We start from the raw sequence: 13,698 nt of genomic DNA, 5'->3' as shown, positions 1-13,698 counted from the left end.
ATGGAATGATGGTTAGGTGTACATGTCCGACTAGTAGGTTTTATCTGACCGTGACTTATTTTTATGGGTCATTGTACAATATTTAGTTATCAAATGTTATATAAAATACTACTAGCTTACTTATACTTGGTGTGTGGAATGATTATAAGGTGTTAATGATTGTGTTTTAGGTTTAAGGCACCTTGAGCTCATCTTAAACGGTTTACTTGTCAATGTTAAGTTTCCATTGTTATGACTTTTCACCAAATTCGTTGCTCGACAGGTAGAAGATTATTGCATGCAGTGATAGCATTGATTTCCATAAAACAAGTATAAATTTAGATATCGCTTAAAAAAACTACAAGAATGGGTCAATTCAAGTACACCTTCTAGGGTGCGCCGAACTTTAGTGACTCAGCACCAGTTTTTTTGGGAATTGAAAGGGCTTTTGGTAAACAATAAACGCTAGCACGTCATGTAAAAACAAGTGAGTAATCTATGTTTAAAGTTTTATAAACAAAACTTTCTTTATTAAATAGTTATCAAAGGTACCAGGATTATAATTTAGTACGCCAGCCGCGCGTTTCGTCTACATAAGACTCATCAGTGACGCTCATATCAAAATATTTATAAAGCCAAACAAGTACAAAGTTGAAGAGCATTGAGGTTCCAAAATTCCAAAAAGTTGTGCCAAATACGGCTAAGGTAATCTATGCCTGGGATAAGACATTCCTTAGTTTTTGAAAAATTCAAACTTTTGTAAACAGGAAATTTAAAAAAAATGACCACATTATTGATATTCATGTCAGTGTTGACTACTGGGCTGGTGAAAAAACGAAAATCTCTGTAGTAAAGTCAGTAGATTTTCTACAAAAATCTTGGTTTTGTCATCCAAAAATCCCCTTTTTCTATTAATTGCAATGAAACAATAAATAATATTAATTTTCACGAAGTTTCCATTTGGTATATAATGTACAAAATGGCCTATCTCTATTATGCATTATCTTTTGTTATTTTGATACGAATGTAGTTTTAAAATTTCGTAAGTTTCATGGCTATGTATACAGATGGGTTAACAAAATTTAGATAAGATTTATATATTCCCTTTTATCGTCATTCTTCGAATCTGATTTTGTAGCTGCTGTCAGCGTTAAATGGAGTAAAACGTTGATTTTTATTGTTAGTTCAACAAATATGTTACCGCCTTATTCGTCGTGTGGGGTACCCCTTATTTACCCCTTGAATCAATTCGCTGTTTATGAATCTAATGCATCATGGGTAATATTTTTAAAAATGTACACCAAAACGTCCTAATTGGTTAAAAATTTCTCAAACAATAGAAATTTAATTTACCCAATGGCGTGGCTTTATTTTTAATTTGGGGTACGAACAATTAAATTACCCATGATTCTTAAGGTTCTGAAACGGCAATTTCATTACGGATAACGTGAAAAAAGTAGCGGGCAAGAAGCCTCTATTTGGCCCAAATATTTATTTATTTACTGCAAATTTAAGAGTTAGCATACATATTTTAAAATTTGTCCTTATTATAGACTAAGGAACAAGGTATTCATAAATAAGATAATTAAATGTAATATTTAACGAGTAACCATTGCAATCAATCATAACAAAATTTTGTAAAATTCTGGAGTTTCTTTGTTTTATGTCAAACATAAGGTATGAATTAGATTAGCAAAAGTATTTTAACACCTACGATGCCACAACTTCACGCCTTTTTGGTTAGTTTATGTATCAAAAGTTTATCATGTTCAATATAATAAAGCTTCTATATAAAAAGGGGGTTGAGACCAAAACAAAATCATCTAACGTCTTTAACCCCGCATCTGCATGTGTTTAATTGTTTATATCTTATTTGCTTTTTGATCAGTTCATAGATCTTGTAAAAAATGTGGAGTCGTAGATAACGAATTTCATTTCTTTTTGTATTGTGACGTTAACATATCATTGCGTTCTAATCTTTTTGCTTATCTAAAAGACTATGTACCATTGTTTTAACATCTTGATGCATTAAATAAACTAAAACACTTTCTAAACCCATCTCTGAACTTGTTTGTCATACGGGAGTCTTCATTAAGCAGTCTTTAGAACTGAGGGAGTCAAACCCAGGTCAGACAAGCTTATGGTGGTGTTTTTTGTCAAGCCTGCGACTTTTGTGGCAGAAAGCTCGACATAGGGATAGTTAGCTAACTTCCTAAAAACCTTATAATTTAGACAGTGAAAGATATGGTTGCTTCATACTTTGTATATGGATGCCTCATGTTACGAAGTTTATGTCCGTCACATGTTCAATGCGCTTAACCTCATTTTCGTGGTTCAGTGACTACTTGAAAAAAGTTAAGATTTTTTTCGTAATTTTAAATTCTCTCTCATCATAAGAAGTAGGATAACTATATTTTGTTTGTGCGTACCTTATAAGGTCCTCATGCCAGTCAGACAGTTTTCACTTGACCTCAACCTCGATTCACGAATCAATGAAAAGGTTACGTTTGGGTGGTCAAGTACATATCTCAGATACTAGTATAAGCAGTAGGTCTAGTATATTCGATGTATGGAAGAACTGTAAGGTATAAAAAAAGAAGATGTGGTATGATTGCCAATGAGACAACTATCCACAAAAGACCAAAATGACACAGACATTAACAACTATAGGTCACCGTACGGCATTCAAAAATGAGCAAAGCCCATACCGCATAGTCAGCTATAAAAGGTCCCGATAAGACAATGTAAAACAATTCAAACGAGAAAAACTAACGGCCTTATTTATGTAAAAAAAATGAACGAAAATCAAATATGTAACACATAAACAAACGACAACCACTGAATTACAGGCTCCTGACTTGGGACAGGCACATACATAAATAATGTGGCGGGGTTAAACATGTTAGTACATGTACATGTCCAACAGGCAGGTGTCATGTTTCAGTATAGTTAAGTTGTTGTTTGGTATGTTTTTCTTATATTGAATGCAATAATTAAGTTTACTATATTTGGTGTATGGAATGATTGTAAGGTGTACATGTCTAACTGGTAGGTGCGATCTGACCTAGACCTAATTTTCATGGTTCATTGGTCGAAGTTCAGTTTTTATACGACCGCAAAAATTGAAAATTTTTTGGTCGTATATTGGTATCGCGTTGGCGTCGTCGTCGTCGTCGTCGTCGTCGTCGTCGTCGTCGTCCGAAGACATTCGGTTTTCGCACTCTAACTTTAGTAAAAGTAAATAAAAATCTATAAAATTTAAACACAAGGTTTATGACCATAAACGGAAGGTTGGAATTGATTTTGGGTGTTTTGGTTCCAACAGTTTAGGAACTAGGGGCCAAAAACAGGTAAAAAAATAAGCATTTTTCTTGGTTTTCGCACAATAACTTTAGAATAAGTTAACAGAAATCTTTGAAATTTTAACATAAGGTCTATGACCACAAAAGGAAGGTTGGGATTGATTTTGGGAGTTTGGTCCCAACGAATTAGGGGCCAAAAGGGTCAAAAATTAAACTTTGTTTGATTTCATCAAAAATTTAACTATTGGGGTTCTTTTATATACCGAATCTAACCATGTATTTAGATTCTTAATTTTTAATTGGTCCCGTTTTCAAATTGGTCTACATTAAGGTCCAAAGGGTCCAAAATTAAACTTAGTTGGATAAATTTAAAAAATTCCATTGGAAATTTGCCAAAAACTTTAGTTTAATGAACTTCATTGGAAATTTGCCAATATGAAACGTTGCATTGGAGTTATCTTTCTTTGTCCAGAATAGTTGTTAAATCAACTTAAATCATGACTTAATGATATTTTATATTTTATGATGTATTTAAATGAGTAGTTATTGTTGAGAACTCCATTAGAAATTTGAATTAAGATCATTTTTGGAATAAGGTAAGGGGGAGGTGAAAAAAAATTGGTGGGGTTCAATTTTTCTTATTTCAGATTTCAGAAATGAAAAAGGAAATTTCTTCAAATATCAAAGGATTAATATTCAACAGCATAGTGAATTGCTCAAAAACCATTTCAAGTTCATTAGACCACATTCACTCTGTGAATTGCTCAAAGGCAGAAACCTATGCTGTGTCAACTATTTAATCACAATCCAAATTCAGAGCTGTATCAAGCTTAAATGTTGTGTCCATACTAGCCCCAACCGTTCAGTTCGACCTATGCGGTCTTATAAAGCTGCGCCCTGCGGAGCATCTGGTTGAGTTTTGGTCTTTTTTTCTAATATTATATATGCAATACGTAAACTTTATTTCAATTGTATGGACATATTTTATGATCTATATGTCAGTCGCGCAGGTTTTATTTGACCATATTAAACCCCATTTTCACGGATCATTGCTCAGTGTTGACTGAAAAAAAAGGGGGGGGCAATAGGAGATCCGTTTACATGTAAACAACACCTCGATTTTGTTAAAAACAGTTAACATGGTTAACATAAAATGCAAAAATGCTGATAACGGATGTGAAGACCAGCTAGATCTACTGCGTTCTAATATTGAACGCTTAAATGCCTTGACAATGCTACTTGAGTTTAATTGGCGTTCCATAGAAATTCATTTGAAGTTATCGCCCTTAGATACCTGTATTATAATTTTATTACTTAGTTGCATTTCCTTCATTGGTGTTCCATATAAATTTATTCGTGGTTATCGCCCTTTGATTTGATACCGGTCTACTTGAAGACTAGGCACGACCATAAGCACGTAAGTAAATAATATTATTCGATTTAATGATGCTAAGCTGTCCACATGGATTAGGCTGTAAATAACAAACAAGAATTGTGCATCCAGGACGTTTTCACAAAAAATAAAAACAAAACAAAATCGGACAATATCAACAGACATTGAAATTAGATATATCATTATTGTTGATCGGTATTTATGTAAATATAGGAAGATAATGTTGTTTGGTTTAAGAACCAAATCTGAGACTCTTTCCTTGTTATTAAGATATGTTTTTTTTAACAATGTAAAGAAAATTTATAGTTCTATGGAACGTCTAATTAACATTTTTAGGATCATAGTAACCAGGGGTGCGTTCAGTATCGTAGCGCTACGTAGTGCTACGTAGATTTTGACTATTGAACGTGTAGCTATATACTAGTTGTCACATAAATATTGATATGTAACTTAACCCTGGTAACCGTGTACCGCTATATATTCTGAATCCGCGGTCCGTTCGCCCTAGTATCTGTTCGCCCTAATACCTGTTCGCCCTAATACCTGTTCTCCCAGTGTCCGTTCACACTGATTATCGACTCCTAGGAGTCGAGATTAAGAATTGAACGATGGACAGTCAGTGCGTGAATTTTTCTTGCTACCTGATTGAAAGATATTACGAGACGTAAATAATCAAAGTTTATTGATTGGTTAGGACAATCCAAACCTAGTAAATGTCCTTCAATCCCGTAGAGTATCGTATTTGTCCTCTCTATTTTAGGAATTATATTTTGCCTGGTCATTAATCATGCATATTCATGATACTGATACACAGGTTACTTTTATCAATAAATAGTCGAATCTTCTGGAGTTTCGTAAACAACAACGTTAAACGATATATACTACTTCATAACGTGTGACCTCACGTGTGTGGTAAAATTTGTTGATTGATGCACGTGGCTATTCTAGTAAATGAATTAATCTAGAAAGCGAGAGCACTTTCCATTTTCATCAGCTAAGAGTCGAATAGCCCTTTTTGAAAGGCTAATGCTTGGTTTTTTTTTTTATTGTTGTCTAGAGTTTGCATAATAAATGATAATCGCGTTCATTATTTGAACAGAGTACAATGTATGTTACACATGTTACAGTTTGTGGAAAAAAAATCGCCGAATATTTGTATTGATACAACAAAATATTTTCCAAAGTTGAATTGTATATATAGTAGAATATTGGAATACAATGTATTTATCTCTATTGATATTTTTTTACAATTTTGATAATTCTAGTCCGTAAATTCATGCAGTATAATAAAAAAAATGAGCTTATTATTATGTTCCTTGTCATGTTTTACAATTCGCCGTTTCAGAATCTAATGATTCCTGGGTAATATTTTAAAAAGTGTACATCAAAACGTCGTGATTGGTTACAACTCAAACAATGATGTGACGTTATTTCATTATGGGATAGGAACAATGAAATTACCCATGGTTCTTTAGATTCTGAAACGGCCAATTATATCATACACCATTTTAACTCATTCCAAGCTGACTAGTTTATAAAAACAAAATGTTGTTTTTAATTTTGTTTTTATCATTAATCCATCAAAAAAATGTACAAGTGATGTACAATTATAACAATAATCAGTGAGAAATACATTATTAAGAACAATTAGTGCTAAAATACACGCCATTGATTTAAAAACATTTCAATGTGTTTTCTTGAATTTGTTTACCATATAAATATCTGAACACCTGAATGAGTTTATTAAACTTTAAAACCCTAATACGAATATTTTTGAATAAAAGTAAGGAGGCGTAACCCAGGGCGAACGGACCTTAGGAGGAACATGTATGAGGGCGAACGGACCCGATGACCTATATCCTATAGGTTAATTTCAGATTTGATTCTGTATAAAATACTGTTTTTATACACATTTTTTTCCTGAGAATATCATACAATTGTTTTTAACATGCTTAACACATTCGCCCCCAAGAGATTTCTAGAAAATCAGGAATTTTCGAAAATTTCTAATCATATGCAAATTAGCAGACTCTGCTGTAACTGATGCTCATCTATTAATCTATATATTGGGATCTGGGCCCCCCAGTGAAAAATGGTAATTTTCCGTCTATTTTCCGATTTTAAAACGACCTTTAGAGGTGAACATTGACAAGACTGTGTATCTTTGTCATTCAAGTATTACCCTATAGTTACAGCTTAATTCTGCCTTAATGTCCGTTTTTACTGATTTTTGAAAAAAACGGTGACCTAGATTTTACAGACTAGATTCCTATTGGCCATATTATACATCGTTGTGTTCCTGTACCACCTATGCATGCATTTATGATAATAGTTTATACTTACAGTCACTTCCAGTTACGAAATGGCCATCAAAAGATGCCTACCCCCACCTGATTTTGGCTACTTTTCAGGTTTTTCCGATTTTTAACTCTTAAACGGCTTTCAAAGTGTCATATTTTCATAAACAGACATCTGAGAAGAGTTTATGGACCATGACCTGCTAGGTTGAAGTCCCTAGCTGCTACATTTTGTATCATGACAGTTCAGCTGGGGTAGTTAAAAAAAGTATGGAGGGTCATACGGGCCATCAAATAATGGTTGTCGCCATCACCCCTACAGGCGGGATTGGTGGTTAAAGGGTTAACACTATGAGTTGCTGCTATTGAAAATAAAAATGAGAGTAGAAATGGGGAATAATGAGGAATAAGAGCAAAATACGAAAATAAATAGATCTGTGCCATTTTCAGTAAATGCTAACAAATGTCATATAAACTTGCCTGATGCAATAAAGCGCTGATAAGATCAAGCTTAAATCTAAAGGGCACGTGAAATACAGTGTAAATTTGTGTTACATGTACTGGCAAGCGCTCAGACAATCTTTTAAAACCCGACTCTGATCAGGGCAAATATCCGAAAATTTCCGGTCGCCATTCTTCAATATTCTTCAATATTCTAATAGCCCAAATGGCGTCCATAATTTAATTTTTGATCGCCAATCAGCCTTTAAAGTCACCCATGCGACCATTTCATAAGCCTACATTGAGGGGTGCAGTGATATGTGATGTTTGAACTTTTACTGATCAATGACTGCTCCATAGAATCCCTTAATATGTTAAATAAGAGTTAACGTGACAACGGTTAGCGAAATTACTTATAAATCCGGATAAATTGTGTCTTCATAATAAAAAGTGTGTTTATCACATGTAAATAATGTGGATTTTAATATATACAGCTTTGTACAGATGTTTATCTCACCTACTATACATTTCTAGGAATATGATTGGTTAAAAGCGTCTGCGTGGAGACGGTGTATATTTGATAGTAGGTTAGTGGGGATGTATCTCTCCCATCCGTATTTATAATCGATTTTGCTGTCAGATTCTCACATAGCTTATTGAATAGCGTTACTTAATACATGAAAATTTTAAACTGTTTACATATACAAAAACTTGACTGCAAATAACAATTTCTCACTATGGAAATGTGTACTCAACAAAAAACAATAAATTCTTCCCACGGCAACACTTACACTTGCTGATATCGACCAATATCGTTTATCAATGTTGATGATGTGTATAAATTCTTAGGAAGACAATGCTGTCTGGTTTAAATCAAACCTGAGACACTTTTCTTGTACATGTTGTAATTAAGATATGTTTTATAACAATGTAAATTAAAAAAAATTAAGTTTCTATGGAACGTCTATTTAACAATTTTAGGACAATATTAACCGTGTACTGCTATTGCAATTATTTATTTATTTTGATAGAAATTATCAACCCCTATTTTTGTCTCGCCTGACAGAGTCAAAACGCGAGACATAGGTATACTGTTTCAGACGACGACGGCGACGTAAACAATGTATTAGTTTGCCATTAGGTCTAGTTTATAGATTATCTTAGCCGTATTTGGCACAATTTTTTGGAATTTTGGATCCTCAATGCTCTTCAACTTTGTAATTATTTGGCTTTATAAATATTTTGATATGAGCGTGACGTCACTGATGAGTCTTATGAAGACGAAACGCGCGTCTGGCGTACTAAATTATAATCCTGGTACCTTTGATAACTAATTATAGTGAACCACTAGTAGTAACTCGGAGGTATTTGGTAATCAAATGTATTAGTATTAGCACAACTCATTTCCTTGGAGATTAGTTGGTCCGCCTCTCAGTTATGGTCTATTGACTTTGAACTTTTGCTTAGTTTTCATGTATTAGTTTGTGATAAGGTCGGTTTATGGGGAACCTCTAATGGTAGGTCAATGATATTTTGTATGCAGTCGTATAAGCATAGCCAAGTCTCATTACCATATATATTATTTGACCCTAACCCCTCAGTTATTATTTTATATTGACTTTGACATTTTGCTTAGTTTTCATGTATTAGTTTATGATTAGATCAGTGTATGGGGAACAACTAGTGGTAAGTTAATGATAATTCATATGCAGTTGCATAAGAATTGGCATATCTCATTTCCATGGAGATTATTTGGCCCCGATCCCTCATTCATGGTCAATTGACTTTGACACTTTTGCATAGTTTTCATGTATTAGTTATGGGGAACCTCTGATGGTAGGTCAATGATATTTGTTATGCAGTTGTATTGTAAGACATAATAGTGTCCTGTGAAAATGTGTCCATGAGGACAGTTTTTCATAGAATTTTGGTATTTAATAATGTCCATTGCCATGTCCCTCAAATGGAAAAATTTTTACTGCAAAAGATATGAAATAGTGTTCACCCACAGGAAAAATTTTCATAGTTTTTGCTATTAAATTGTGTCCTTCAAGGGAAGTAATACAAAGGTCATTAAAAAGTTTTATTATACTTGAATTTAAATAAAATATGAAGGATTGATGCGAAATTGATTAATATACAAATGTAAACAAACAAATAATGGATGGAGGTGAATATAGAGAAATTTAAGTTCTAAGAAATTTCAAGCAAATGGTAATGACAATGAAAGAATAACAATAAGAAGGAAGTGTAAAATTAAATCTGAAGAACTTTACTATATTTTTTATGTCAGAGAAGAAGGCAATTGAAAATAAATAATGTCCATTGCCATGACATATTGCCTTCTAAGTAGACAGCATTTTACAGCAACAGTTATGAAATATGGTCCATCTACAGAACAAATTTTTGTAGTGAATGTTATTAAATTGTGTCCTTCAAGGAAAATAATACTATACAGCATATGTTACTTATTTGAGTTTGAATTATACATGTTTATAATTATATTAAAAGATATAAATATGAAGATGAGGATGGTATGAGTGCCAATGAGACAACTCTTTGTCAAAATAACAATTAATTAAAGTTCGCAATTTTAAGTTAAAATGTGCCCAGTAATAACAAGGCAATGGATATCATTTAATACTTTAATCATATCAAAAAATGCCCTGGCGGACACAATGCCCTGTGAAAAAATGTCCCCTTGGACATTATTATGGTAGTGAATAATGTCCATGTTCATGGACACTTTTTCATACCTGAGGACAAAGTTTCATACGAAATTGTGTCCAGGACACATTTAAATAAGTGAATATTGTCCATGGGACAATATTTACTATGGAAATGTGTCCAGCAGACATTTTTTCATGGGGGACATTATTAAATCCTACAGTATAAGCACTGACGAGTCTCATTACCATGGAGATTATTTGACTCCGCCCCCTCAATAATGTTTTATTGACTTTGAAATGTTGCTTAGTTTATATGTATTAGTTTGTATTTAGGTCTGTTAAAAGGGAACTAATTAAGATAAATCAATGGTATTTGGTATGCAGTTGTATTAGCATTAATTTAGCACATCTCATTTCCATGGAGATTGTTTAGGCATGTATTTTCAGTCACGGTTCATTGACTTTGAATATTTCCCAAACTTACATGTCATGCATGTGAATGTTTTGAATTCAACATTTGCATTATGAAAATTACAAAAAAGCAAGACATATCTCTGTGATAACAGTTTATATTTGATTTAAGTACTTTTTATGCGACTGCAAAAATAAAAAAATGTTGGTTGTATATTGGTATCACGTCGTCATCGTCGTCCTCAGGGTCAACCGAGGACGGATGATTTCCGGATATTAAATCAAGTATAGGTAAATAGAAATCAATAAAATTTTAACACAAGGTTTATATATGTTACCACTAAATGTAGATTGGGATAGATTTTGGGAGTTTTGGTCCCAGCATTATAGAAATTAGAGGCCAAAAAGGGGCACAAATAAGCATTTTTCTTGGTTTTTGCACAATAACTTTAGTATAAGTAAATAAGAATCTATAAAATTTAAACACAAGGTTTATGACCACAAAAGGAAGGATGTGATTGATTTTTGGAGGGTTCAGATTCCTTAGATACAAATGTATGCTTAATCATGTTAATCATGCTAATCTTTACCTTGTATTTAGATTTTTGATATTTAGGCCCTTTATCAAATTGGTTCACATTGAGTTCTAATGTGTTGAAATTTGAACTTTATTTGATTTCATCAAAAAATGAATTCTTTGGGTTCTTTGATATGTTGAATCGACAAACCACATATTTGGATTTTGGATATTTGACCATAATAGTCCATTTTTTTTTAAGTTCTTAGAACACATTCATTCTGTGTCAAAAACATAATTCGTATCCGCATGTATTTAGTCACAATCCAATTATAGAGCTGTGTCAAGCTTGAATGTTGTGTCCAAACTTGCTCCAGTTCAGGGTTCGACCACTTTGGTCGTATGAAGCTGCATCCAGCAGAGTATCAGGTTATACATCAGGACGGGTTGTTTTTCTAAATTTTAGCGAAACTATACCAAACATGTGGGGAATATGTGCCATTTCCATCCCTCTTTTTGCAATATTTTATGGGAAATTAATGAAGAATGTTGCCATGATGAGACAAAAAAAAAAAAAAAAAAAAAATAGAACTATGTTTTACCAAGGATTTGTATAGTATACAAATCCATGGTTTTACTATTTTAACTTTTGAAAATCAAATCTATGGAAAATACTGATCACAACAAAATGGATAAATTCGCACTTACCCGCACATTTGTTGTTCTCACATCGAACATGTATATAAAACAGTACGATAATGCTCCAATGGGAGGCCTGTACTATAAAGAAAGAGAAACAGGATGAAAAGCAAGGCTCTGCTGTTTGGTAGCGAGTACAAATAAATATAATAATTTCCGACAATGTACATAGATTGTGTTTATCCTGAAATAACTTGAAAATTTACTTATTAGAATCTAAATCATTGTCTCTAATTTCTTAACGAAATCGAACACTGGACCATCAACAACCAACATTCAATCAAAGAAATCGACATACTAGTTGAAAAACAGACCGCGTAGAGTACTCCAAATAAACTGGTTAGGAGACACACATAATCATATTACCGCTTGTTCAACATATATATACAAACATATATACAACTATGTAACATGTGTTTGTTTTATTCACCAGACTCCAGTCCACTCAGAGAATATAAGAGGTGGACGAGAAAGAAAGGATACAAATAAAATGTCTTACAACGAAAATACAGCTGATTCCACAATGATCTCCCTTGATAAGACAACAGACAGATCAAAGGAACACTCCATCTTAAATGCAGGCGAAAATAACTATGAATGTATAGTGTGTGGTGAACGTTGCAGTAACAATACAAATCTGAAGGCGCATATGAGATCACACACTGATAAAAAAACTTCCAACATATTTAAATGTGATGTAGGTAATAAGGGACAGAGTACAAATTATGGTTTAAAAATACACATGAGAACACACACCGGTAATACGCCTTTTAAATGTAAAGTTTGTGGAATGGAGTTAAGTGGAAGTTTTAACTTATTGCAACACATGAAATTGCATACAGGTGATAAACCATATCAATGTGATGTATGTGGTAAAGAGTTTAGGCAGAAAGGTCATTTAAAAGCACACATGAGAATTCATACTGGAGATAAACCTTATAAATGTGATGTATGTGAAAAAGGTTTTAGGTATATTCATAGTTTAAAGAAACACATGAGAACACACACCGGGGATAACCCTTCTAAATGTAAATTGTGTGCTAAAGAGTTTAGTAAAAAATGTAGCTTATTGCAACACATGAAATTACATACATATGATAAACCATACCAATGTGATGTATGTGGCAAAGAGTTTAGGCAGAAAGGTACCTTACAGACACACATGACAATACATACTGGAGAAAAACCTTATAAATGTGATGTATGTGAAAAAGCGTTTAGGCAGAATAGTACCTTACAGAAACACATGATAACACATACTCGTGAAAAACCATATCAATGTGATGTATGTGGTAAAGAGTTTAGGCTGAATTGTAATTTACAAACACACATAAGAACTCATTCTGGAGACAAACCTTATAAATGTGATGTATGTGAAAAAGCTTTTTTGCAATTAACTGGTTTACAGAGACACATGACAAAACACACTGGTGATAAACTTTTTGAGTGTGATTTTTGTGGTAAACAGTTAAGTCGGATGGATACCTTACAGGCACACATAAAAATACACACTGGAAATACACCTTATAAATGTGACGTATGCGGCAGAGAATTTAGTGTTGAACAGACGATGAAGACCCATATGAGAACACACACTGGTGATAAACCTTATACATGTGATAAATGTGGTGAAAGGTTTAGTCATAGTGGTAGCTTACAGAGACACAGTACTTTCCATACTGATGACAAAAAGCATAAATGTGACAAATGCAGTAAAAGTTACCCTAGTAGTCATAGCTTACAGATACACATGAGAGTACACACTGCTGATAGACCTTATAAATGTGGTGTATGTGGTAAAGGATTTAGTTGTGTACAGATTATAAGGACCCATATGAGAATACACACCGGTGATAAACCTTTTAAATGTGATATATGTGGAAGAGGATTTAGTCTATTTATGAATTCACAGACACATATATGTAATTTACTGAAGTAGGAGTGTTCGATACGATGCATGAACAAATACTGAGAAAGAACTTTCATTAAA

General features: G+C 33.2%; 1 protein-coding gene across 2 annotated transcripts; it reads left to right on the top strand.

Moving 5' to 3' along the window:
• Positions 1–4,598: 4,598 nt before the first annotated feature.
• Positions 4,599–13,698, top strand: LOC143051600 (uncharacterized). 2 transcript variants are annotated; one of them, XM_076224493.1, is made up of 2 exons: positions 4,599–4,702; positions 12,142–13,698. In XM_076224493.1, exon 2 carries the CDS (start codon positions 12,199–12,201, stop codon positions 13,645–13,647), a length of 1,449 nt encoding a protein of 482 aa, XP_076080608.1. In that variant the 5' UTR covers positions 4,599–4,702; positions 12,142–12,198; the 3' UTR covers positions 13,648–13,698. The 2 variants fall into 2 exon arrangements, with proteins under 2 accessions (XP_076080608.1, XP_076080607.1); XM_076224492.1 differs by having other exon boundaries at positions 4,612–4,698.

The sequence above is a fragment of the Mytilus galloprovincialis genome, chromosome 11, assembly GCF_965363235.1.
Source record: "Mytilus galloprovincialis chromosome 11, xbMytGall1.hap1.1, whole genome shotgun sequence".
NCBI lineage: Eukaryota > Metazoa > Mollusca > Bivalvia > Mytilida > Mytilidae > Mytilus > Mytilus galloprovincialis.
Note: the sequence above shows the minus strand (reverse complement) of the source record. Positions and strands in the feature narration are given on the sequence as shown.

Excerpts from the sequence above, each read along its gene's own strand:
- LOC143051600 (XM_076224493.1), top strand. The coding sequence starts at position 12,199 with ATGTCTTACAACGAAAATACAGCTGATTCCACAATGATCTCCCTTGAT.